This window comes from Salmo salar, chromosome 03 (assembly GCF_965601325.2).
Source record: "Salmo salar chromosome 03, fSalSal1, whole genome shotgun sequence".
NCBI lineage: Eukaryota > Metazoa > Chordata > Actinopteri > Salmoniformes > Salmonidae > Salmo > Salmo salar.
Window position 1 is genome coordinate 68704388 of NC_138293.1, and position 25747 is coordinate 68730134.

Consider the following 25747-nt stretch of genomic DNA (forward strand, 5'->3'; position numbering starts at 1 on the left):
CAGGGGGATAGGGAAGAGGATAGAGCAGGGGATAGAGAAGAGGATAGAGCAGGGGATAGAGAAGGGGATAGAGCAGGGGATAGAGAAGCGGATAGAGCAGGGGATAGAGAAGCGGATAGAGCAGGGGATAGAGAAGAGGATAGAGCAGGGGATAGAGAAGAGGATAGAGCAGGGGATAGAGAAGAGGATAGTGCAGGGGGATAGAGAAGAGGATAGAGCAGGGGGATAGAGAAGAGGATAGAGCAGGGGGATAGAGAAGAGGATAGAGCAGGGGGATAGAGAAGAGGATAGAGCAGGGGATAGAGAAGAGGATAGAGCAGGGGGATAGAGAAGAGGATAGAGCAGGGGGATAGAGAAGAGGATAGAGCAGGTGGATAGAGAAGAGGATAGAGCAGGGGATAGAGAAGAGGATAGAGCAGGGGATAGAGAAGAGGATAGAGCAGGGGATAGAGAAGAGGATAGAGCAGGGGATGGGGAGATTAATGAAGAAAACGCTGAAAGGGGAAGTGCCTCATTAGCCTGAAGAGGAGGGTGATTTTAACTTAATTAAAATCGGGAGAGAGGAATAATCTCATTAAGACAGAGTAGTACTCAAATGCAGATGTATAAATAAAATAACTGTCCATGCTGATACAAAGACTGGGACAGGGACTTTGGATAAGGGACTTTGGATAAGGGACTTTGGATAAGGGACTTTGGATAAGGGAAGTAAAATGTAGTTGTACATACAGAAAATGTATGCACGCATGATTTTACGTCGCTTAGGATAAAAGTGTCTGCTAAATGTCATGTATTATTATAATTATATGAGGTACCTCTGCACACCTGCTCTGGCTAAGACACATCTAACTTGGAGCTCATATCAGATATGCAGTGTGTTCAGTGAGGCAGGGTTCAAAGAACCTGGCAATGTGCCTGGGTGTGTCTGCACCACTATTTGGCCTCTGTGACCCCTATTCAGATTCCCTATCTGTTCTACCAAGACCAGGTGGGTACTACTTGAGCGTATCTCTGAAGGTTCCGTCACAGCTCTCTGTAACCTTATTGCCAGACTCTGGTACAGAAACCACTTTCTTCTTTTGGACGATTGAGTCAGTTTTTCTTCTGTCTTTGTGTTGAGGCTGCATCTGTTTCTGGACATCAGGCCACGACTACTGGAGACGACTCTGTCCTGTCCTTGATTTCCTGCTCCAGAGAATCCTTGTAATCAGTAATGGCCTCAGATCCCCTTGATACACTACGTATTTTACGATTTGATGCTTTTCATTTTACATTTGGATATTCTTGTTTTGAAGAGTCCCGTAAGTCGCTTAGCACAGCATGAGAGATCAGACATAACTGCCTCAGTCTGATAGTTGATCTAGGGAGCTGGGTGGTGAACACGCTGGAACAAATACACCACTAGAGGGAACGTTTGCCCCGGTATTCTCTGCTGTAGACCTCGCTGATGGACTAGTGTTCAGAGTCACCTAGTGGCACAGCATGAGAACAACAACTCCATCCTTCCATCCCTTTATTATCTCCTCACTTCCTGGATTTTCTCATCTGGATTCAACTGTTTGTTAGTTAGCGCACAAATATTGTTCATATTCTACATGTACAGAGACAGTCAAATAATATATATTATACATATTTATTTTCAACATCAAAAGGTATACACAAGGAATAAAGTGCATTCTATGATTTACTCGCTGTTCAAGCTTGTGTTGGTCAGGGAATTTGTCTGTTCTGTTTCTCCACACATGGCATGTTAATAGAGACGTGCAAGCAGGAAGACTGAGCGGCAGAGATAAGTCAACACAATTATCTTAGGAAATAATATTACACAATTGGTTTGTTTTACAAACACACATTGTAAACCAGATATAGTAGCGTAATAAAGATTCCTCACTGTTATCTCTCAGCATTTACTCCATGCAGCTGCTAGCATATCGAAATGTACACACTACCCGTCAAATACAGTACGTTCATTGTAAAAATATAAAGTAGCAGTTGCATTGTGGTAACAACGTTTCCCGTGTGCCTCAACTGTCACAAAGGTCTGGTTATTTGAAAAAGTGCAAGTTTTGACTTGAAAAGCCTACTGTCATACTGAATGCCCAGTGCTCTTGCTCTCTCTCTCTCTCTCTCTCTCTCTCTCTCTCTCTCTCTCTCTCACACACACACACACACACATTCAAGTTTATATAATCTTCACAAACAATTTTGCAGATGTAAAAATGGCAAAAGTTACTCAAGAACAAAATGTTGTTGGATAAAGATGAAGAGAAAAACAGGTGCAGTGCAGTGCAGGAAACAGACAAGGTGCATGTACATCTTCCAGACAACTACACACAACAGGAGCTACGGTGCATGAGAAGGGTCAGAAAAACTATTTTAATAATTTCATACACAAACCATATGCCAACAAACAAGACAATGATGTTTATATATGACTTAGTGGGAAAGAGATGAAATATAGAAACTTTGGAATAAACAAAGATGTTTCTATATTCAGTCTCTCTAGAATCAACTTTTATGAGATCTCATGTTCTAAAGAGAACTGCTTTCAGATGATTCCCCCAAAGGTATCTATCGGGAGAGGGGAATGTCTTAAAGGTGACATGAGAGACCAGATAAGTAACTTATGATAAGTCCTCTATTGATATACACTGAAGAGAGGGACTTTCCATTATGTTACATTCATGCTCCTTTTGCAACACAAAAACAGGCCTTTAATAAAAATGTGAGAAAAAACGACCTAATTCTGGAGAATGAAAACACCTAGTTCTTTTCTCCAGCAAATAAAGAACTGGATTTCAGACAATAAGACCCTTAGCTATGATTATTCAATGATTGCATTGGTCATTGTATTGTTGTTATTACGCACAGTAACAACCGATAAATGATTTATTGATCTATGCTAAAGACACTATGTGTGTACAGTAGTAAATTATGGGCTCAAAGGAAAACTTGACTGAAGAAAAATAGTGCAAATAGTAGAAAGCAGAAAACTATCCTGTCTGTTATATTCCACACCTGAACTGAGAGTTGATATAGTATTTGAACCAAAGTATGATTCATATTACATGTCATATAACCAGTCATCTTTACAGAACACTGGAGGTTGATTACACATCAAAATATCATGTATCATGTCCAAATGAAACAAACTCTGTAATAAGACTGTGTAGATAAACATCATACCTACCTACTTGAATGTCACTCAAATATTCTGGGTGTCTTCCCTGCACATTTCCTTCTGAGACACTTTCTGAAGCAGAAGTCCTCCTTTGGTCAAATGTCTGTTTATCCTTCATTACACACGTCTCAACAAGTCAATATTTGTCTCATCCTCAGCTCTCTACTGGAACTATCCATCTCTTGGTGTTCCTTTCCTATTACCTCATTAAAAAAGTTGCACGTTCATACAATCTCATATGTAATTATCTCTCTAGGTGACTGTCCCACAGCCCTGAGGTACACGTATGGGTGAGGTGTGCAGAGTAGAACCACTACCTCAGCCTCCCATTTGGTTCTCTCCACAAACAAAAACACGGGCTCAGGTAAAAGTACAAAATAATGTTGGCAAGGCGAAAGGGGTGTAGATCTAGTACTAAATCCAGAGCAAAACGTGCAAAATACAAAAGGAAGACCTCACTTCAAGACCTACAGGTTGGTATATACAGTTGAAGTCGGAAGTTTACATGCACATTAGCCAAATACATTTAAACTCAGTTTTTCACAATTCCTGACATTTAATCCTAATAAAAATTCCCTGTCTTAGGTCAGTTAGGATCACCACTTTATTTTAAGAATGTGAAATGTCAGAATAATAGCAGAGAGAATGATTTATTTCAGATTCCCAGTGGGTCAGAAGTTTGCATACACTCAATTAGTATTTGGTAGCATTGCCTTTAAATTGTTTAACTTGGGTCAAACGTTTCGGGTAGCCTTCCACAAGCTTCCCACAATAAGTTTGGTGAATTTTGACCCATTCCTCCCGACAGAGCTGGTGTAACTGAGTCAGGTTTGTAGACCTCCATGCTCGCACACGCTTTTTCAGTTCTGCCCACACATTTTCTATAGGATTGAGGTCAGGTCTTTGTGATGGCCACTCCAATACCTTGACTTTGTTGTCCTTAAGCCATTTTGCCACAACTTTGGAAGTATGCCTGGGGTCATTGTCCATTTGGAAGACCCATTTGCGACCAAGCTTTAACTTCTTGACTGAATTCTTGAGATGTTGCTTCAATATATCCCCCTAATTTTTCGTCCTCATGATGCCATCTATTTTGTGAAGTGCACCAGTCCCTCCTGCAGCAAAGCACCCCCACAACATGATGCTGCTACCCCCGTGCTTCACAGTTGGGATGGTGTTCTTCGGCTTGCAAGCCTCCCCCTTTTTCCTCCTAACATAATGATGGTCATTATAGCCAAACAGTTCTATGTTTGTTTCATCAGACCAGAGGACATCTCTCCAAAAAGTACAATCTTTGTCCCCATGTATAGTTGCAAACTGTAGTCTGGCTTTTTTATGGCAGTTTTGGAGCAGTGGCTTCTTCCTTGCTGAGCAGCCTTTCAGGTTATGTCGATATAGGACTCGTTTTACTGTGGATATAGATACTTTTGTACCGGTTTCCTCCAGCATCTTCACAAGGTCCTTTGCTGTTGATCTGGGATTGATTTGCACTTTTCGCACCAAAGTACGTTCATTTCTAGGAGACAGAACGCGTTTCCTTCCTGAGCGGTATAACGGCTTGGTGGTCTCATGGTGTTTATACTTGCGTACTATTGTTTGTACAGATGAACGTGGTACCTTCAGGCATTTGGAAATTGCTCCCAAGGATGAACCAGACTTTTGGAGGTCTACAATTTATTTTTCTGAGGTCTTGGCTGATTTCTTTTGATTTTCCCATGATGTCAAGCAAAGAGGCACTGAGTTTGAAGGTAGGCCTGGAAATACATCCACAGGTACACCTCCAATTGACTGAAATTATGTCAATTAGCCTATCAGAAGTTTCTAAAGCCATGATATCATTTTCTGGAATTTTTCGATCTGTTTAAAGGCACAGTCAACTTAATGTATGTTAACTTCTGACCCACTGGAATTGTGATACAGTGAATTATAAGTGAAATAGTCTGTCTGTAAACAATTGTTGGAAAAATGACTTGTGTCATGCACAATGTAGATGTCCTAACCTACTTGCCAAAACTATAGTTTGTTAGCAAGAAATTTGTGGAGTGGTTGAAAAACGAGTTTTAATGACTCTAAGTGTATGTAAACTTCCAACTTCAACTATATGAATGGAGGGGTTGGGTAGGGTCTGAGGGTGCCATCCCTTTGCCTCAGATTCCTGACTCACTTTTATATGTCAGTGGATCACGAGTAATGGTAGTCTGTAGAATGTCAAAATCCATCTGATTGTCCATGTCCAAAACGCACAGCACGTTGCTCCCGGATGTCATTGTGGCTGTGTCCTGAAACAAATGATGAAAGTCTACAGAAACTGAATTCCTCCTTTCCTCCTCCCTGTCTTTTCCCATTTGCCTATCCAGTTCATCCTCGTCCTCTCCACAGCTCAGTGCTACCTCATTCTCATAGCAGAAGGCGCTGGGGGAGTGGGGGGTTACGAGGTGCTGGGTGATTCTGGGGCTGGTTGGGAATACTGAGTGGGAGGAGGCAGATGAGGCAGGCCGGCTGGCCGTCTCACTGAGCTCCTTGGCGCTGCAGTGGGGTGTGGAGGGCACCTCGTAGGTCTTGTGGAAGCGAGCATAGTCCACCTGATACTTGGTTCGGTCCTCAAAGATCACAGGCTCAAACCTATGCCCCCATAGGATCTCCTTGGCCAGATAGGAGCTGCGGGCCTGGGTGGTCATGGCGGTGGCCTCCACCATGCCCTCCAAGATCACTACGATCTCAAAGTCATCAGACTCCAGATCAGCTCGGCTCACAGTATACAGGGGGCTGTCCTCGTCGATCTCATGGACGATAACCAGAGGAGAAACCAGGAAGAGTCTGTCTATGCCTTCGTCGTAGCCTACGTTGAGATCCCTCTGCTCTAGAGGGATGAACTCTCCCTCTGCCGTGACGTAGGGTCGAATGAGCTGTGCCCGCACATGGGCCTCCACGATGTGGCTCTTGCGCAGGTTACCCACCCGCCACATGAGGCACAGCTTGCCATCGCGCAGGGAAATCACAGCGTTTTTCGAGAACAGCAGGGTCTGGTTCCTCTTCTTAGGGCGTGCCATTTTGACCATGATTGTGCCAAGCATGAAGGAGTCAATGATGCAGCCCACTATGGACTGGACCACGACTGTGATCACTGCCACAGGGCACTCCTCAGTGACACAGCGCCACCCATAACCAATGGTGGTCTGGGTCTCGACGGAAAATAGGAAGGCTCCGACGAAGCCCTCCACATGAAGGAGGCATGGCTGCCACTTTTTCTGCACCCCTTCAACTTCACCAACCCCAAGCCCATTCCCTTCCAACCCTGAAGAGGAACTCATTCCAGGGTGCTCATCAAAATCCCCATGGGCTCTGGAAACTGAATAGAAGATTATTCCAAAAAACATCCAGGAGGACAGGAAGGTCGAGCAGAAGAGGAGTAGTAAGTATCTCCAGCGAATGTCCACGCAGGTGGTAAAGATGTCGGCCAGGTAACGTTGGGATTTCTCCTCCATGTTAGAGAATACCACGTTGCAATGCCCATTTTTCTTGACGAAGCGACTTCTTAGTTGGCTCGTTCCTGTAGTAGAGATCTTTCCGTTGTAATTGTTCATCCTATGACCTATGGCTCCTGATATCCTATCTCCTCTGGATGTGCCACTAGGGGAGAGGAACCGGCTATTTGGCGAGCTGTGGCCGTTGTGGAGCCCAAGTGTGGAGATTTTCAGGCCCTCCTCATCTGGTGCTACGAAGCTGTACCTGTTGGGTTAACAAAAGGGGAAAGTATGGATAAATAAGAAAATTGACCAGAGTGATGCAAGAGATGTGAGAGTGGTTTGAGAGAGGGTGTAGAACAGGAAGAGTTGAGGTTATAATACAGTGTCCGTAATCTCATTGGGCTATCTGGTCTTACCAGTGTGCCCTACAGGACACAGTGACTATGCATAGCTTGCCAACTCTGCACAGTGTGAGAGACATAATGTATGACTCACATTCTCTTATGCATTAAGACCGCGCTTAGAAAGGATATGCTGTGAATGAGAAATGTATTACAGTCCTATAAGGGTATCCTTCTTGAATACAAAGGTAGCATGAAAGTATGCTTTCTCACTTTTCTCAAGACCATTTGACCTACCTCTGGTAACCTCTTAATATTGATCAGACTGACCTGTCTCTCTCCTTTGTAGAGGATAACCTGGGAAGGTGAGTTGTGTTTAGCTATGTGAGAGGGATTGCGGTCATCATGGGTTTAGGGATTATACATGAGCCAAGTCTCTTGACAGCCTATGTTGAATGGGACATACAGACATTATATTGACCAATTTATAGTGCTCCATTGATCAGGAAACTATATTCAACCATATCATTATTTAATTTTTAATGTTTGCACTATTTTGGTTCCATTCATTTGATATTCAAGTTATGTACATTTGAAGTCGGAAGTTTACATACACATTAGCCAAAAACATTTAAACTCAGTTTTTCACAATTCCTGACATTTAATCTCAGTAGAAATTCTCTGTTTTAGGTCAGTTAGGATCACCACTTTATTTTAAGAATGTGAATTGTCAGAATAATAGTAGAGAGAATGATTTATTTCAGCTTTTATTTCTTTCATCGCATTCCCAGTGGGTCAGAACTTTACATACACTCAATTAGTACCTGGTAGCATTGCCTTTAAATTGTTTAACTTGGGTCAAACGTTTCGGGTAGCCTTCCACAAGCTTCCCACTTGAAATACATCCACAGGTACACCTCCAGTTGACTCAAATTATGTCAATTAGCCTATCAGAAGCGTCTAAAGCCATGACATAATTTTCTGGAATTTTCCAAGCTGTTTAAAGGCACAGTCAACTTATTGTATGTAAACCTCTGACCCACTGGAATTGTGATACAGTGAATTATAAGTGAAATAATCTGTCTGTAAACAATTGTTGGAAAAATTACTTGTGTCATGCACAAAGTAGATGTCCTAACTGACTTTCCAAACTATAGTTTGTTAACAAGAAATTTGTGGAGTGGTTGAAAAACTAGTTTTAATGATTCCAACCTAAGTGTATGTAAACTTCCGACTTCAACTGTACATTGGCGAGCTAAGGTTGTCCATTTCCCTGTAATAACACAAATAAGGAGAAGCATTGCAGGCTTTGGGGACATAAGGTATAACCAGTGATGGAAAAAGTACCCAATTGTCATACTTGAGTAAAAGTAATGATACCATAATAGAAAATTACTCAAGTAAAAGTGAAAGTCACCCAGTAAAATACTACTTGAGAAAAAGTCTAAAAGTTTTTAAATATACTTAGCTATCAAAAGTAAATGTAGTTGCTAAAATATATAAAAAGTAAAAGTAGAAATCATTTCAAATTCCTTATATTAAGCAAACCAGACAGCACCATTTTCTTGTTTTTATTTATTTACGCATAGCCAGGGGCACACACCAACGCTAGGACATCATTTACAATTAAAGCATGTGTGTTTAGTGAGTCTGCCAGATCAGAGGCAGTAGGATGACCAAAGATGTTCTCTGTTTAGTGAGTCCACCAGACCAGAGGCAGTAGGGATGACCAGTGATGTTCTCTGTTTAGTGAGTCTGCCAGATCAGAGGCAGTATGGATGACCAGTGATGTTCTCTGTTTAGTGAGTCCGCCAGATCAGAGGCAGTAGGATGACCAGTGATGTTCTCTGTTTAGTGAGTCTGCCAGATCAGAGGCAGTAGGATGATCCGTGATGTTCTCTGTTTAGTGAGTCCACCAGACCAGAGGCAGTAGGGATGACCAGTGATGTTCTCTGTTTAGTGAGTCTGCCAGATCAGAGGCAGTATGGATGACCAGTGATGTTCTCTGTTTAGTGAGTCTGCCAGATCAGAGGCAGTATGGATGACCAGTGATGTTCTCTGTTTAGTGAGTCTGCCAGATCAGAGGCAGTAGGGATGACCAGTGATGTTCTCTGTTTAGTGAGTCTGCCAGATCAGAGGCAGTAGGGATGACCAGTGATGTTCTCTGTTTAGTGAGTCTGCCAGATCAGAGGCAGTAGGGATGACCAGTGATGTTCTCTGTTTAGTGAGTCTGCCAGATCAGAGGCAGTAGGATGACCAGTGATGTTCTCTGTTTAGTGAGTCTGCCAGATCAGAGGCAGTAGGATGACCAGTGATGTTCTCTGTTTAGTGAGTCTGCCAGATCAGAGGCAGTAGGGATGACCAGTGATGTTCTCTTGATAAGTGTCTGAATTCCTGTCCTGCTAAGCATTCAAAATGTTACGAGTACTTTTGGGTGTCAGGGAAAATGCATAGAGTAAAAAGTACATTATTTTCATTAGGAATGTAGTGAAGTAAATGTAAAAATATAAGTAAAAATATAAATAGTAATATCCCCAAAATTACTTAAGTAGTACTTTAATTTTTACTTAAGTACTTTACACCGCTGGGTATGACACAGGTATGACAGCTTCCATTCATGGCGTCCTCACCTGTTGGCCCGTGCTGTTCCCATGGCACCAGTGATCATCAGGTGGTCAGTAGGTCTATAAGTGGGGTGGGAGGCTGGACTCCACCCTGGCAAGTAGTCTACTGCGAAAGATTTGGTATCGGCATGGCAACTGTCAATGTGTGCATGGACGGCATCCCCCGGTGAAGACCACTACAGGGAGAAAGATTTTACATTTTGCCAAGATTCCTACACAGTACAGGTGTAGGATCTTAATAGTCCTGCAGCAAAATTATTCAAACATTTAGTCCATAATGTTGCTTGATCGGTGGTTAGGCTATTAGCTGGTCAAAATGAGACTACATGAAAAGTGAAATACTGTTAATATAACTGCAGGTTTTCAGTGAATGTATGAAATCACAAAGCTCATCTATATTTCCTGCTTCTCAGGAAAATTCTCAGCCAAAACAATAATGATCCAATTAAGATCCTACATCTGTACCTGTGCATCACCATATCATCAGATTTTGATAACTATCCCTCAACATTCATAAGTGATTTACTGTGAGTATATTTTATTGAGAGAACTATGATTTGATGTGACCCGGTTTTTGGGTTACAAACAATCAGTACTAGTCAAAAGTTTGGACACACCTACTCATTCAAGGGTTTTTCTTCATTTTTACCACTTTCTACATTGTAGAATAATAGAGAAGACATCAAAACAATGAAATAACACATATGGAATCATGTTGGAAGCAAAAAAGTGTTAAATAAATCAAAATATATTTTACATTTTAGATTCTTCAAAGTAGCCACCATTTGCCTTTGCACACTCGTGGCATTCTCTTAACCAGCTTCACCTGGAATGCTTTTCCAACAGTCTTGAAGGAGTTCCCATATATGCTGAGCACATGTTGATTGCTTTTCCTTCACTCGTTCCAACTCATACCAAACCATACCAAACCATCTCAATTGGGTTGAGGTCGGGTGATTGTGGAGGCCAGCACTCCATCACTCTCCTTCTTGGTCAAATAGCCCTTACACAGCCTGGAGATGTGTTGGGTTAATGTCCTGTTGAAAAACAAATGATAGTCCCACTAAGCGCAAACCAGATGGAATGGCATATCGCTGCAGAATGCTGTGGTAGCCATGCTGGTTAAGTGTGCCATGAATTCTAAGTAAATCACTAACAGTGTCACCAGCAATGCACCGCCACACCATTACACATCCTCCTCCATGCTTCACGGTGGGAACCATACATGCAGAGATAATCCGTCCACCTACTCTGCGTCTCACAACGACACAGCAGTTGGAACCAATAATCTCAAATTTGGACTCATCAGACCAAGGACAGATTTCCCCCAGTTTAATGTCATTGCTCATGTTTCTTGGCCCAAGCAAGTCTCTTCTTATTATTGGTGTCCTTTAGTAGTGGTTTCTTTGCAGGAATTTGACCATGAAGGCCTGATTCACACAGTCTCCTCTGAACAGTTGATGTTCAGATGTGTCTGTTACTTGAACTCTGTGAAGCATATATTTGGGCTACAATTTCTGAGGCTGGTAACTCTAATGAACATATCCTCTGCGGCAAAGGTTACTATGGGTCTTCCTTTCCTGTGGCGGTCCTCATGAGAGCCAGTTTCATCATAGCGCTTGATGTTTTTTGCGACTGCACTTGAATAAACTTTCAAAGTTCTTGAAATTATCCATATTGACTGACCATGTCTTAAAGTAATGATGGATTGTCATTTCTCTTTGCTTATTTGAGCTGTTCTTCCATAATATGGACTTGGTCTTTTACCAAATAGGGCTATCTTCTGTATACCACCCCTACCTTGACACAACACAACTGATTGGCTCAAAGAAATTCCACAAATGTACTTTTAACAAGGCCCACCTGTTAATTGAAATGCATTTAAGGTGACTACCTCATGAAGCTGGTTGAGAGAATGCCAAGAGTGTGCAAAGTCGTCATCAAGGCAAAGTGTGGCTACTTTGAAGAATCTCAAATATAAAATATATTTTGATTTGTTTAACACTTTTTATGGTTACTACATGATTCCATATGTGTTATTTCATAGTTTTTATGTCTTCATTATTATTCTACAATGTAGAAAATAGTAAAAATAAAGAAAAACCCTTGAATGAGTAGGTGTGTCCAAACGTTTGACTGGTACTGTATATCTTCAAGTAAGAGTTCAGTCCTGAGGTAATACATCTCTGTGGTTGATTGTGTTATTTGTCTCTTTATAGAGGCCAATGTCACAACTGAAAATACACCTGCCATTACTTCATTTCGGCGCTAAATAAAGACTTCAACGAAACTAAACAACTTGGTTCCACCATGATCTCCAAATTTCCTAACATCACGCAATATTAGAAAACGGCTCAGGGTTGTTTCTGCCATTACGTATCTATGTCAAAGAAATCCCTCTCATAATCCTTGCATCATAATACCTACGATACAAAACACTTAGAAATCCGAGATCAAGGTAGCAGTTGTAGCTTTATTTTGTGAAAACATGCAAAGGTTTTGTGTCATTGTGAAACTACATCATTTGAGACCTCTGCACGACAGGGCCGGTTTTCCTGACAGATCAACCGCCAGATGCCAGGATGTATGTGACAGTCCACAAAGCCAAACATGGTTGCCAATGGAAATTTCTGCAAGAACTTTGACATAAATATATTTTTCTCTCTCTATGACTGAATGTACAATACAGTGACATTGTTAGGATTGTTAACAATGTTTTTCACACTTCCCAGTAGTCTTATGTTGTGTCTTCCCCCACAGGTACTCCTGGTTCAGGAGGACAACATCACCTGAGGACATGATTACACTGAAGATCCTATCCGTCAATGCCGGAGTAATCATGATGATGATTACGTTTTGGTTACAGGAGTCGAAATGAGACAGGTACAGATGCAGTGCTGCAGGTGACTAACAGCGAGCCTTTATAGGAAGCCTTTATGGTGGAATTTGGAAGGTGACTGTGTGGTGAAGCGAGGGGGATGGAGCGGAACGGTAAAGCCACTAGAGACATGGTGGAGGGGGCTAGTAAGAGCTCTTCAGGATGAGTCACGGAGAGAGGAAGATTCAAGAGTAAACAGAACACATCTTAAACTGATTCACAGAGGTTTAACAAAATGACATCTAACAGTCCCTCATCATCACAGTGTAGGGAGATGTTGAGTGCATAGAAAGAGTTCACTTTGGGAAGAGAACATCTGAAGAAGAATCTTTGTTACACAACACAGATACAGATACTTAATCCCCCTTGAGCAGGAGGTGTGTGTGTGTGTGTGTGTGTGGTGTGTGTGTGTGTGTGTGTGTGTGTGTGTGTGTGCGTGCGTGCGTGCGTGCGTGCGTGCGTGCGTGCGTGCGTGCGTGCGTGCGTGCGTGCGTGTGTGCGTGCGTGCGTGTGTGTGTGTGCGTGTGTGTGTGTGTGTGTTGGCTGGGGAGGAGAGGCTTCCTTTACTGTATCTTTACGTGTACTTGTCTGGCAAGGCCATTCTTAACCCATAATCTCTTAAATTGCAGATGAATAGTCTCCTAATCTCTAGTCTCAAAGAAGTGATATGAAAGGCAGATCTAAATAGAGTGACCTGGTTCAGATTCCCCACACCCTAATCCCTCACGGAGAGAGAAGAAAAGGAGGGAGACGGTGCTGGTGGCGGACAGTGTTGTGGAATGATGACGACGCCAACAGGACATCTCCTAAACCACGTCATACTTGTCCCAGGTTAATCACTGGAGCAGGATTACATACCATTTGGCATGTGGGTCCTTACTGCACATCAAGACATATCTCAAACACATAGGAAGATAATACACAAGGTGGGCCCAAGCAGTCCTCTCTGAGATGTATAAAAAGGAACAGTATGCGTATGAACCTATCGATGGCTGTTCCAAATGGGTAGGGTTCGGTTGCAATGTGTTTCTTGTTGTCATTATGAAAAATGTTTGTATTTGTTGATGAGAATCCAATGGGATGTAGGCCTACAAGGACACTAATAAAAAAAGAGAAGAATTAAGGTGGACTCAACCACAAGTTCCTTGTTTTCTCAAACGCTACAGTTAAAGCCCATAACCCCATCCTAAGTGAAAATAAAACATGCTATTCTAATACCAGACGCAGGGTTTGGGATTGTATAACTGAATTATCAAACATGAAGTGGCTAATAAGAGCCTGTTACAACAGTACTTAATGTTGGCAGTAGTGGGAATGAGTTTGTCTATGTTGACCTTTATTTTCTCTGGCTTTGGTACATTTCCTGAATCCATTCAGATGCAAAACTTTGTCTGGTCAAATTAGATTATGATCATAATAAACTATTTTAATCTTGTCAGTTCCACGAACAAGCCAGAAATTCAGTTGATCAATCCAGTCTGGGCTCTCAGAGATTTCACTAAGAAGGTTTACTGATATCATTTTTACAACTCAACAAGTGGAACAAATTAAAAATTTAAAAAATCTTCCATGAGCCACTGTGTCAAAGAAACATGACCAAATGACATCTGACAGTCTAGGAATTCCCATCACCCTTTATTTGTAACAGATCTATTCCTGTCTCCCTGCATGTCAATCATGTTGAACGATCTGGAACCTTCTCTGTCTGTTTACAGCTAGGGTAGAGTACCCTAATTAGGGTCAGTCAACAACAGCCCCGTACTAAGTAGTGATTGATCAACCCCAGTCAGCTCAACCATTGCATGCATTGCTTCAAATGAGGGCTGTGTGTTTGAACAAGGAAAGTGTTACATAATGAAGGGAAAAGTAGATCAAAGTCATTCTTTTTGCAGCTAAATGGGGTGAATTCTCTGCTTTGTTCATTTTATTACTACTTCTATTGTGCTATTATTTTAACCTGTATAAATGTTGTTTTTGTAAGTCGCTCTGGATAAGAGCGTCTGCTAAATGACTTAAATGTAATGTAATGTAAATGTTTTAGAAATATGCTGAAATTCTAATTATATGGGAAACGTAAGGTGGTGTTGGCTTTGTACTTGGAAAAAGATAATAACTTGTTTCATCGTTGCTAAATCCCAGTTTTTAGAACACAGATGCAGAATCAGAACTGGGTTTTACCAGTAAGGATCGCCTGGCCACACAGAGTTAACTGTAGGATTATCCGTTTCATTACAACATCAACTTTCCTCTAATTTTCATGAGCTTCTGCTCCCTGTGTTTATTTATATATCCCTCCCTGTCCCTGTCTCCTGTTTATTGCTCTGGTGTGCTGTAGGCGACTCTACAGATCCATCCTTTATCGACATTTTTCTCTGTACACGTTTACTGTAACTTTGACATTTGAATGTCATCCATTATTGTGTATGGGTCTGTAAACCCTGGGTTAATTCACTCTCAGTTTGTGAACAAAACATTGTGATTACCTCAAACACAGACTAAACGAACCTACAGAGGAGCAGGTCTTACTGTGGTAACAGCAGATGACCATGACCGATGCCTGGATGCCCTAGAGATGAAATACGATTGACCTGTATAATAAAGCACCTGTTTGCTCCATCCCTACACATCAGTTTCCTTGACGTGTATGATTATGGACTGGCTGACGCAGTGCCTCATTGAGCTCTAGGCTGATGGAAGGACTAACTTTAATGGGGAATGGTAGTGTATAAGTGTCTCATGCAAATGGCTTGAGCAAATATTATTGTCAAATACTTAGTAGGAGATATCCAAATAACCAAGTTCACTATTATAAATTAAAATATTGCTCTGACCAGTTTAAATGTTTCTTTGATAATTATTAACCCGGTTATTTTTTAAGAATCTTAAGTAAAACCAAGGTTACTCATCTTATCAATAGTAGCATACCCAGGTGAGACAGGACAGCTGTTCCAGTAACCATGATATAGGCATTTGATTCTCACTGGTTTCAGAACAAGCCTTCATTATTTGTAGATTACCTTTTTGAAAATACATTTCAAACACTGAAAATGAATAGTAATACATTTTCACTTGGTGAAGACTGTTAATCCTGTTTCCCACCACAAATGTCTTGACATTCTAATGTGTATTGGACACTGGGGACCTTTACGCATTTTAGGTTATGATTTAGGATAATTGATAAATAGGCCAGGCTTACCTTAAAAACAACAAGTTATTTTGTTGTGCAGCTTGCTTGTTGTTTAGATCCACTTCTGAATTATAACCTCAATTCTGAAAAGTCCACGCACTCTTTGGAAGGAAGGATGTGTAACCCCAGGAGTCTCTGTTGTACGCCTTGCCTTTCGGCAATAGTTCTATCCTGTTCTGTTTCCACTCTCTTATTCCATTAACATTAATCACACATTTTTGCATATCTTTATTGTTTTTTTTCCCTTTTGTTTTTTAATCCTTTGTTGTCCTCTGCTACCTTCTAACTGTCTCCTGTAATCCGGTCAGTGCGCGCTCTCCTCCACAGACTCGTGCACTGGAGTCTCCAAATGCTGTGTCAATTTACTCTGTGCAAAGTGTGTGGGTTCGAGGGGGTGCTTGTCAGTTTGATTATGTCTCCCTCATGTCTTTATGTCTATGTGTAGGCGTTACATGATGCATCCCCTTCTCATTTTACTGGTTGACTGCATCTCAAATCTATGTCTCATTGGGATAATTGTGGTGAGATGAATATGAAGTAGTTGTAAGAATGGGTATCAAAGTTGTTATAACCTTGTTAATACACTACCAAGTCACTTGGACTGAATTTTGTATAGAATAAACCATCATTTCAGTTCCTTGAAATCTTTACCCACTCACAGTGGCTCTCGGGCTGGTTTCCAGCCCATTATCTCTGCCAGTGCAGTCAGTCTCACTGTCAATGCATGTTAGTCTCCAACCACAGTCATACACTCCCCTAAGGCACTCTGCCAGTCCTTTACATAATAGGAGACTTTATAAAGTGTAGTATTGTAAAGTTGTCCTCTTTCTCTCTTGATTTTGCACGTTATTTATGAGAACAGATATTTATGAGAACAGTGTATATGGGATTTGTCTGAACTTCATTCACAGATATGACCTAATGGTCTGTGTGAAATCTGAAGTTGCACTGAACTCTCATCATAACTTGACATGTTTTTGCTGTAATATTGAAAATAAATTGCAGATAATTAACCTAAATGGAAACAACCCAGAAACGTATGCTAGTGCAGTTTTCCTGATCTTGGGTATGGATGGAGCACAATTGTTTCTATGGAAACCATTTCCTTTTACAATCTTCTCTCCCTTTTCTCTGCTCCTAAATTATGGAGCAGAGGGGGCTTCTTTTCAATGCGCTCTCCTCCTCAATAGGAAGGTGGGAGTATATCTGTCCATATGACAGGCTCATAGAAGAGTAGTGAGGGGGTGGACTGAGATAGGTACCAAGAGACTGACGAGTGGCTGAGGAGAGATGGAGAATGGATGTTGTGGGACGAAAGGAGCTTGGAGAAAGGGTACTATAGTATGAGCATTTGAGGTGTGTTAATGAAATCCAGAGCTTCAGATACAAAATATTCCTCATGATATGTAGCTGGCCACTGACTCAGCGGACCTGTACACTGTAATGAAGGAAGGTGTGCCTATCAAAAGGTTATGGGGACTAATCTGACACCCAGGGCTGATTACTGGCTAATAATACACACACAGAGGAGTCATCTTGTGGTCATCTTCTACTCAGATCCTACTGTAGCCTGTCTGGTCACTCTGTCTGACCCTTTATACTGTCCTCCTGGCAGCCAGAGACCATGACATTTGTATAATGGTAAAAAAAAGTCTCATCTAAATCAAATTAAAGTGGTTTTCCTATTTTTTTTAGATTAGCATTAGATATACCTTTATGTTATCTATAATGTTGATCCCTTCATATACCTTTATGTTATCTATAATGTTGATCCTTTCATATACCTTTATGTTATCTATAATGTTGATCCCTTCATATACCTTTATGTTATCTATAATGTTGATCCTTTCATATACCTTTATGTTATCTATAATGTTTATCCCTTCATATACCTTTATGTTATCTATAATGTTTATCCTTTTATATACCTTTATGTTATCTATAATGTTTATCCTTTCATATACCTTTATGTTATCTATAATGTTTATCCCTTCATATACCTTTATGTTATCTCTAATGTTTATCCCTTCATATAACTTTATATTATCTCTAATGTTTATCCCTTCATACTTGTAACAGGACAGTTGGACATGTTTATGAACAGGTCATATACTGTATGCTCAATGTCTATCTTTACAACAAACATAACGAAGTAATAACTCAGTAATACCAGAGCAATATATTTGGCAAATAAGTAATGTCATTGAAGAATAAGACGATATAGACACTAGAACACACAACTAACTATACACTCACAATTGTCCCTTTGAAACACACAGACATGTTTTTGCTCTGCTATTACTTCAGGACTTAGCACTTAGATCCTCAGGAGAAGTTTTTCCATTTGCTACAGGGGAATGATGGAGGGCAATGACTTGCGACAGACGGAGAGACAGAGGGAGTGGATTATAATCACACTGCTGGACACAGGAACAATAATTTAGGAGCAGGGGAACAGGAAGGGAGGGTGAGGGGTGCCAAGCAAGAAGAGGGTGGTGATTAGTTTTGACGATGATTCAGATATTTAAGAGGATTGTAGGGTAGGCAGGGAGGTGGAGGAGATAAATATAGAGGGATGAAGAGTTGAACCAGGGAGATGGAGATAGTAAGTAGTTCAAAGCATTACACAAAACATGGAAACAAAATGATGAGCTCTCACTTGTCATTATGTGTCATAAACAGTTGAAAGCTAAAAAGAAAAGGTTAAACATTGTCAGGACTCTGCAAACCGTGTGTTTTGTATAGAAGTATAACAAAGAAAGTAAAAAGAATGCAAGACAAAGTACACTACATGACCAAAAGTATGTGGACACCTGCTCGTCGAACATCTCATTCCAAAATCATGGGCATTAATATGGAGTTGTTCCCCGCTTTGCTGCTATAACAGCCTCCACTTTTCTGGGAAGGCTTTCCACTAGATGTTGAAACAATGCTGCAGGGACTTGCTTCCATTCAGCCACAAGAGCATTAGTGAGGTCGGGCACTGATGTTGGACGATTAGGCCTGTCTTGCAGTTGGCACTCCAATTCATCCCAAAGGTGTTCGATGGGGTTGAGGTTAGAGGTCGACCGATTTAACGGAATGGGCGATTAATTAGGGCCGATTTCACGTTTTCATAACAATCGGTAATCGGTATTTTTGGACACCGATTATGGCCGATTATATTGCACTCCAGGATGAGACTGCGTGGCAAGTTGACTACCTGTTATGCGAGTGCAGCAAGGAGCCAAGGTAAGATGCTAGCTAGCATTCAACTTATCTTATAAAAAAACGATAAATCTTAACATAATCAGTAGTTAACTACACATGGTTGATGATATTACTAGTTTATCTAGCTTGTCCTGCGTTGCATGTAATCGATGCGGTGCCTGTTAATTTATCATTGAATCACAGTCTACTTCGCCAAATGGGTGATTTAACAAGCACATTCGCGAAAAAAGCACTGTCGTTGCACCAATGTGTACCTAACCATAAACATCAATGCCTTTCTTAAAATCATTACACAAGTATATATTTTAAACCTGCATATTTAGTTAATATTGCCTGCTAACATGAATTTCTTTTAACTAGGAAAATTGTGTCACTTCTATTGCGTTCTGTGCAAGCAGAGTCAGGGTATATGCAGCAGTTTGGGCCGCCTGGCTCGTTGCGAACTGTGTGAAGACCATTTCTTCCTAACAAAGACCGTAATTAATTTGCCAGAATTGTACATAATTATGACATAACATTGAAGGTTGTGTAATGTAACAGCAATATTTAGACTTAGGGATGCCACCCGTTAGATAAAATACGGAACGGTTCCGTATTTCACTGAAAGAATAAACGGTTTGTTTTCAAAATGATAGTTTCCGGATTTGACCATATTAATGACCTAAGGCTTGTTTTTCTGTGTGTTATTATATTATAATTAAGTCTATGATTTGATAGAGCAGTCTGACTGAGCGGTGGTAGGCACCAGCAGGCTCGTAAGCATTCATTCAAACAGCACTGCCCTGCATTTGCCAGCAGCTCTTCGCTGTGCTTCAAGCATTGCGCTGTTTATGACTTCAAGCCTATCAACTCCCGAGATTAGGCTGGCAATACTAAAGTACCTATTAGAACATCCAATAGTCAAAGGTATATGAAATACAAATGGTATAGAGAGAAATAGTCCTATAATAACTACATCCTAAAACTTCGTATCTGGGAATATTGAAGACTCATGTTAAAAGGAACCACTAGCCTTCATATGTTCTGAGTAAGGAATTTAAACGTTAGCTTTTTTACATGGCACATATTGCACTTTTACTTTCTTCTCCAACACTTTGTTTTTGCATTATTTAAACCAAATTAAACATGTTTCATTATTTATTTGAGACTAAATTGATTTTATTGATGTATTATATTAAGTTAAAATAAATGTTCATTCAGTATTGTTGTAATTGTCATTATTACAAATATATATATAAAAATCGGCCGATTAATCGGGATCGGCTTTATTTTGGCCTTCCAATAATCGGTACCGGTATCGGCGCTGAAAAATCATAATCGGTCGACCTCTAGTTGAGGTCAGGGCTCTGTGCAGGCCAGACAACTTCCACACCAATCATGACAAACCATTTCTGTATGGACCTCGCTTTGTGCACGGGGGCTTAGTCGTGCTGAAACAGGAAAGGTCCTTCCCCAAACTGTTGACACAAAGTTTGAAGCACAGAAACATCTAGAATGTCACTGTATGCTGTAGCGTTATGATTTCCCTTCACTGGAACTAAGACGACTAGCCCGAACCATGAAAAACAGCCCCAGACCATTATTCCTCCTCCACCAAACCTTACAGTTGTCACTATGCATTGGGGCAGATAGCGTTCTCCTGGCATCCGCCAAACCCAGATTTGTCCGTCGGACTGCCAGATAGTGAAGTGTGACTCATCACTCCAGAGAACGCGTTTCCATTGCTCCAGAGTCCAATGATGCTGAGCTTTACACCACTCCAGCCGACGCTCTGCATTGCACGTGATGATATTAGGCTTGTGTGCGGCTGTTCGGCCATGGAAACCCATTTCATTAAGCTCCCAGTTTGGAACTCGGCAGTGAGTGTTGCAAGCGAGGACAGGTGATTTTTACATACTACGTGATTCAGCACTCGGCGGTCCCGTTCTGCTCCTAGAAGTTTCCACTTTACAATAACAGCACTTACATTTGACCGGGGCAGCTCTAGCAGGGCAGAAATTTAACAAACTGACTTGTTGGAATGGTGGCTTCCTATGATGGTGCCACGTTGAAAGTCATTGAGCTATTCAGTAAGGCCATTCTACTGCCAATATTTGTCAATGGAGATTGCATGGTTATGTGCTTGACTTTATACACCTGTCAGCAACGGGTGTAGCTGAAATAGCTGAATCCAAAAATGTGATTTGATTTGTAGCTGAAATAGCTGAATCCACTAATTTGAAGGGGTGTCCACATACTTAAAGTGTATGTGGCATGGGTTAGGACTAGGGTTGCACATTTTGGGAAATATTCAGAGGTGGAAACTTTCCGTGGGAATTAACGGGAATGTATGGAAATTAATGGAAATATTTGCAAATTAATATTAATACAATTTTAATGTAGATGTTTTTTTGCATTGGATATATTTACCATATCATATGGAGACAGAAACATAAACCTTTTACCTTATCATAAGTAGACATAATTGCAAATTATTAAATCCTTCCAATAGAAAAATTAAATAAAATGTTTACGAATTGAACTTAAATTAAACGAGTTGACTCTTCACATGGGATGATTTCACTGAACAACAAAAGTAAGGGAATATTGAAAGATCCCCAACGAGCCATCGCATCTCCCAAAAATGTTTTCAACATTGATAGTCTAGAAACTAAAGCTTTGGTTGTCTTCCTCTCAGGCTTCCATGTCTTCTCCCTGGACCTCCTCAATGTCCAACTCTTGAACATCAGACTCTGAGGCCTCATCTTCACTGTCACTTTCCAACCTTATTGAGGATGGCTCATTGTCAGGCTCAAAAAGCCTCAAATTTGCCCGAATGGCGACCAATTTTTCAACCATTGTATAGGTCAGCCTGTTGCGTGCTTTGGTGAGTGTGTTCCCAAACAAGGACCAGTTGCGCTCTGAGGCGGCTGATATTGGTAGAATTTGGAGGATGGTGGAGCCAACAGGGGAAAGAGCCTCAGATCCACAAAGTCCCTTCCACCAGGTGGCTGATGAGATATGTTGGCACAACTGCCATATTGCATCTCCATCCCAAAGCCTTTGCTTGGAAGTGTACTTCGCCAGACTGCCAAGAACCTTGCCCTCATCCAGGCCAAGGTGGCGAGACACGGTAGTGATGACACCATAGGTCTTGCTGATCTCTGCACCAGACAGGATGCTCTTGCCAGCATATTTGGGGTCCAACATGTACGCTGCGGCGTATATGGGCTTCTGGCAGAAGTCTTCACGCTTTTTGATGTATTTCAGAACTGCAGTTTCCTCTGCTTGGAGCAACAGTGAAGTGGGCAGGGCAATACGGATTTATTCTCTTACATCTGCAAGCAGAGTCTGAACATCAGACAGGATGGCATTGTCTCCCTCAATCCGTGCAACGGCTACTGCTATAGGTTTCAGGAGTTTCAGGCTGCTTACCACTCTCTCCCAAAATACATCATCCAGGAGGATCCTCTTGATGGGGCTGTCCATATCGGCAGACTGTGATATGGCCATTTCTTGAAGACTCCTTCCCCTCCAGGAGACAGTCAAACATGATGACAACACCACCCCAACGGGTGTTGCTGGGCAGCTTCAATGTGGTGGTCTTATTCTTCTCACTTTGCTTGGTGAGATAGATTGCTGCTATAACTTGATGACCCTTCACATACCTAACCATTTCCTTGGCTCCCTTGTAGAGTGTATCCATTGTTTTCAGTGCCATGATGTCTTTGAGGAGCAGATTCAATGCATGAGCAGCACAGCCAATGGGTGTGATGCGAGGGTAGGACTCATCCACTTTAGAACAAGCAGCCTTCATGTTTGCAGCATTGTCTGTCAGCAGTGCAAATACCTTCTGTGGTCCAAGGTCATTGATGACTGCCTTCAGCTCATCTGCAATGTAGAGACCGGTGTGTCTGTTGTCCCTTGTGTCTGTGCTCTTGTAGTATACTGGTTAAGGGGTGGAGATGATGTAGTTAATTATTCCTTGCCCAAGAACATTCGACCACCCATCAGAGATAATTGCAATACAGTCTGCTTTCTCTATGATTTTCTTGACCTTCACTTGAACTCTGCTGAACTCTGCATCCAGCAAATGAGTAGATAAAGCATGTCTGGTTGGAGGAGTGTATGCTGGGCGAAGAACATTCAGAAATCTCTTCCAATACACATTGCCTGTGAGCATCAGAGGTGAACCAGTTGCATACACAGCTCGAGCAAGACATTCATCAGCATTTCTCTGACTACGTTCCTCCATTGAGTAAAAAAACGTTGTATTTCTGGAGAACCATGAGCTGTTGCTATCGATAAGGTATCAGATTCATCATTTTCACCTCAAATAGAAGTAGAGGGACTTTTGTCAGAGGTTGCTTGTTGTGAGCGCTGAGGGAACTTTATGTACTTGTCCAGATGATTCTGCATCTTTGTTGCATTCTTCACATATGATTTGGCACAGTGTTTGCAAATGTACAAAACTTTTCCTTCTACTAATGTAGTGCAGTGAAATGTCTCCACACATCAGATAGTGCCCATGGCATTTTCCTGTAAAGATTAGAAAAGCAGTTAGATTAAACAACTCCTTTGTAAGATAAATGTTTTAAAATGAAACATGTATGGAAACAGGTGAATTAACACTCCTCAGTTAGCAGGCTCAAGCAAGCTAAAACCCACATGGTAGCAGAAACTAACTAGCAAAAATTGTTAACAAGTTAGAAATGATTTAAACACATATCTATCTCCAGAGTTTGTTCTGTTAGGTGACCTAAACTGGGATATGCTTAACACCCTGGCAGTCCTACAATCTAAGCTAGATGCCCTCTCACACAAATTATCAAGGAACCCACCAGGTATAACCCAAAATCCGTAAACATGGGCACCCTCATAGATATTATCCTGACCAATTTGCCCTCCAAATACACTTCTGCTGTTTTCAATCAGGATCGCAGCGATCACTGCCTCATTGCCTGCATCTGCTATGGGTCTGCGGTCAAACGACAACCCCTCATCACTGTCAAACGCTCCCTAAAACACTTCTCCGAGCAGGTCTTTCTAATCGACCTGGCCCATGTATCCTGGAAGGATATTGACCTCATCCTGTCAATAGAGGATGCCTGGTCGTTCTTTAAAAGTAATCTCCTCACCACCTTAAAAAAGCATGCCCCTTTCAAAAAATGTAGAACTAAGACCAGATATAGCCCTTGGTTCACTCCAGACCTGACTTCCCTCGACCAGCACAAAAACATCCTGTGGAGGACTGCACTAGTATCGAATAGTCCCCGGGATATGCAACTTTTCAGGGAAGTCAGGAACCAATACACGCAGTCAGTCAGGAAAGCAAAGGCTAGCTTTTTCAAACAGAAATTTGCATCCTCTAACTCCAAAAAGTTTTGGGACACTGTAAAGTCCATGGAGAATAAGAGCACCTCCTCCCAGCTGTCCACTGCACTGAGGCTAGGAAACACTTTTACCACTGATAAATCCACGATAATCGAGAATTTCAAGAAGCATTTCTCTACGGCTGGCCATGCTTTCCTCCTGGCTACCCCAACCCCGGCCAACAGCTCCGCACTCCCCGCAGCTACTTGCCCAAGCCTCCCCAGCTTCTCCTTCACCAAAATCCAGATAGCAGATGTTCTGAAAGAGCTGTAAAACCTGGACCCGTACAAATCAGCTGGGCTAGACAATCTGGACCCTCTCTTATCTGGACCCTCGCTGGACCCTCTATTAAATTATCCACCGCCATTGTTGCAACCCCTATTACCAGTCTGTTCAACCTCACTTTCGTATCGTCCGAGATCCCTAAAGATTGGAAAGCTGCCGCGGTCATTCCCCTCTTCAAAGGGGGTGACAGTCTAGACCCAAACTGTTACAGACCTATATCCATCCTGCCCTGCCTTTCTAAAGTCTTCGAAAGCCAAGTTAATAAACAGATTACTGACCATTTCGAATCCCACGTACCTTCTCCGCTGTGCAATCTGGTTTCCGAGCTGGTCACGGGTGCACCTCAGCCATGCTCAAGGTATTAAACAATATCATAACCGCCATCGATAAAAGACAGTACTGTGCAGCCGTCTTCATCGACCTGGCCAAGGCTTTCGACTCTGTCAATCACCGTATTCTTATTGTGCAACGCCCTGGCCATAGAGAGGGGTTTTTGTTCTTTATTTTGGTTAGGCCAGGGTGTTACATTGGGTGGGCGTTCTATGTTATTTTTTCTATGTTTTGTATTTCTTTGTTTTGGGCCGTGTGTGGCTCCCAATCAGGCACAGCTGAAGCTCGTTGTTGCTGATTGGGAGTCACACATAAGGAGCATGTTTTTCCTTTGGGTTTTGTGGGTAATTGTTTCTTTTAGTGTTTTGCACCTGACAGGACTGTTTGGCTGTCAGTTTTCTCATTTTGTTTTGTGTAGTGTTCTTTATTAAATTAAATATCATGATGAACACTAACTCCGCTGCACCTTGGTCTACTCTCTCTCACAACAGCCCTTACAGAATTACCCACCAACAACGGACCAAGCAGCGGAGGAAAGAGCAGCGCCAGGAGGAGCAAGGATCCTGGACCAGGGAGAGAAAGGACTGGACATGGGAGGACATCCTGGACGGCAAGGGATCCTACACTTGGGAAGAGATCCTGGTCGGAAGGGATCGCCTCCCATGGGAACAGGTAGAGGCACTCAGAAGAGTGGAGGCAGCAGGAAAGAAGGACCAACGGTATGAGGGAACACGGCTGGCAAGGAAGCCCGAGAGGCAGCCCCAATTTTTTTTGGGGGGGGGGGGGGGCACACGGGGAGTGTGGCAGAGTCAGGTTGGAGACCTGAACCAGCTCCCCGTGCTTACAGGAGGCAACGTAGTACTGGTCAGGCACCGTGTTATGCAGTAAAGTG

General features: G+C 41.9%; 1 protein-coding gene and 1 long non-coding RNA gene across 2 annotated transcripts; one reads left to right on the forward strand and one right to left on the reverse strand.

Annotated features, from left to right (window-relative positions):
- Positions 1–2578: 2578 nt before the first annotated feature.
- On the reverse strand, positions 2579–16593 carry LOC106601219 (ATP-sensitive inward rectifier potassium channel 12-like). The gene is made up of 2 exons (XM_014193249.3): positions 15688–16593; positions 2579–6910 (listed from the first exon to the last, which is right to left on the reverse strand). Exon 2 carries the CDS (start codon positions 6763–6765, stop codon positions 5329–5331), a length of 1437 nt encoding a protein of 478 aa, XP_014048724.1. The 5' UTR covers positions 6766–6910; positions 15688–16593; the 3' UTR covers positions 2579–5328.
- Positions 12253–15115, forward strand: LOC145877493 (uncharacterized). Its single transcript, XR_014391794.1, has 2 exons — positions 12253–12496; positions 13121–15115. It is a non-coding gene; the product is annotated as an uncharacterized LOC145877493 (long non-coding RNA).
- Positions 16594–25747: the final 9154 nt, after the last annotated feature.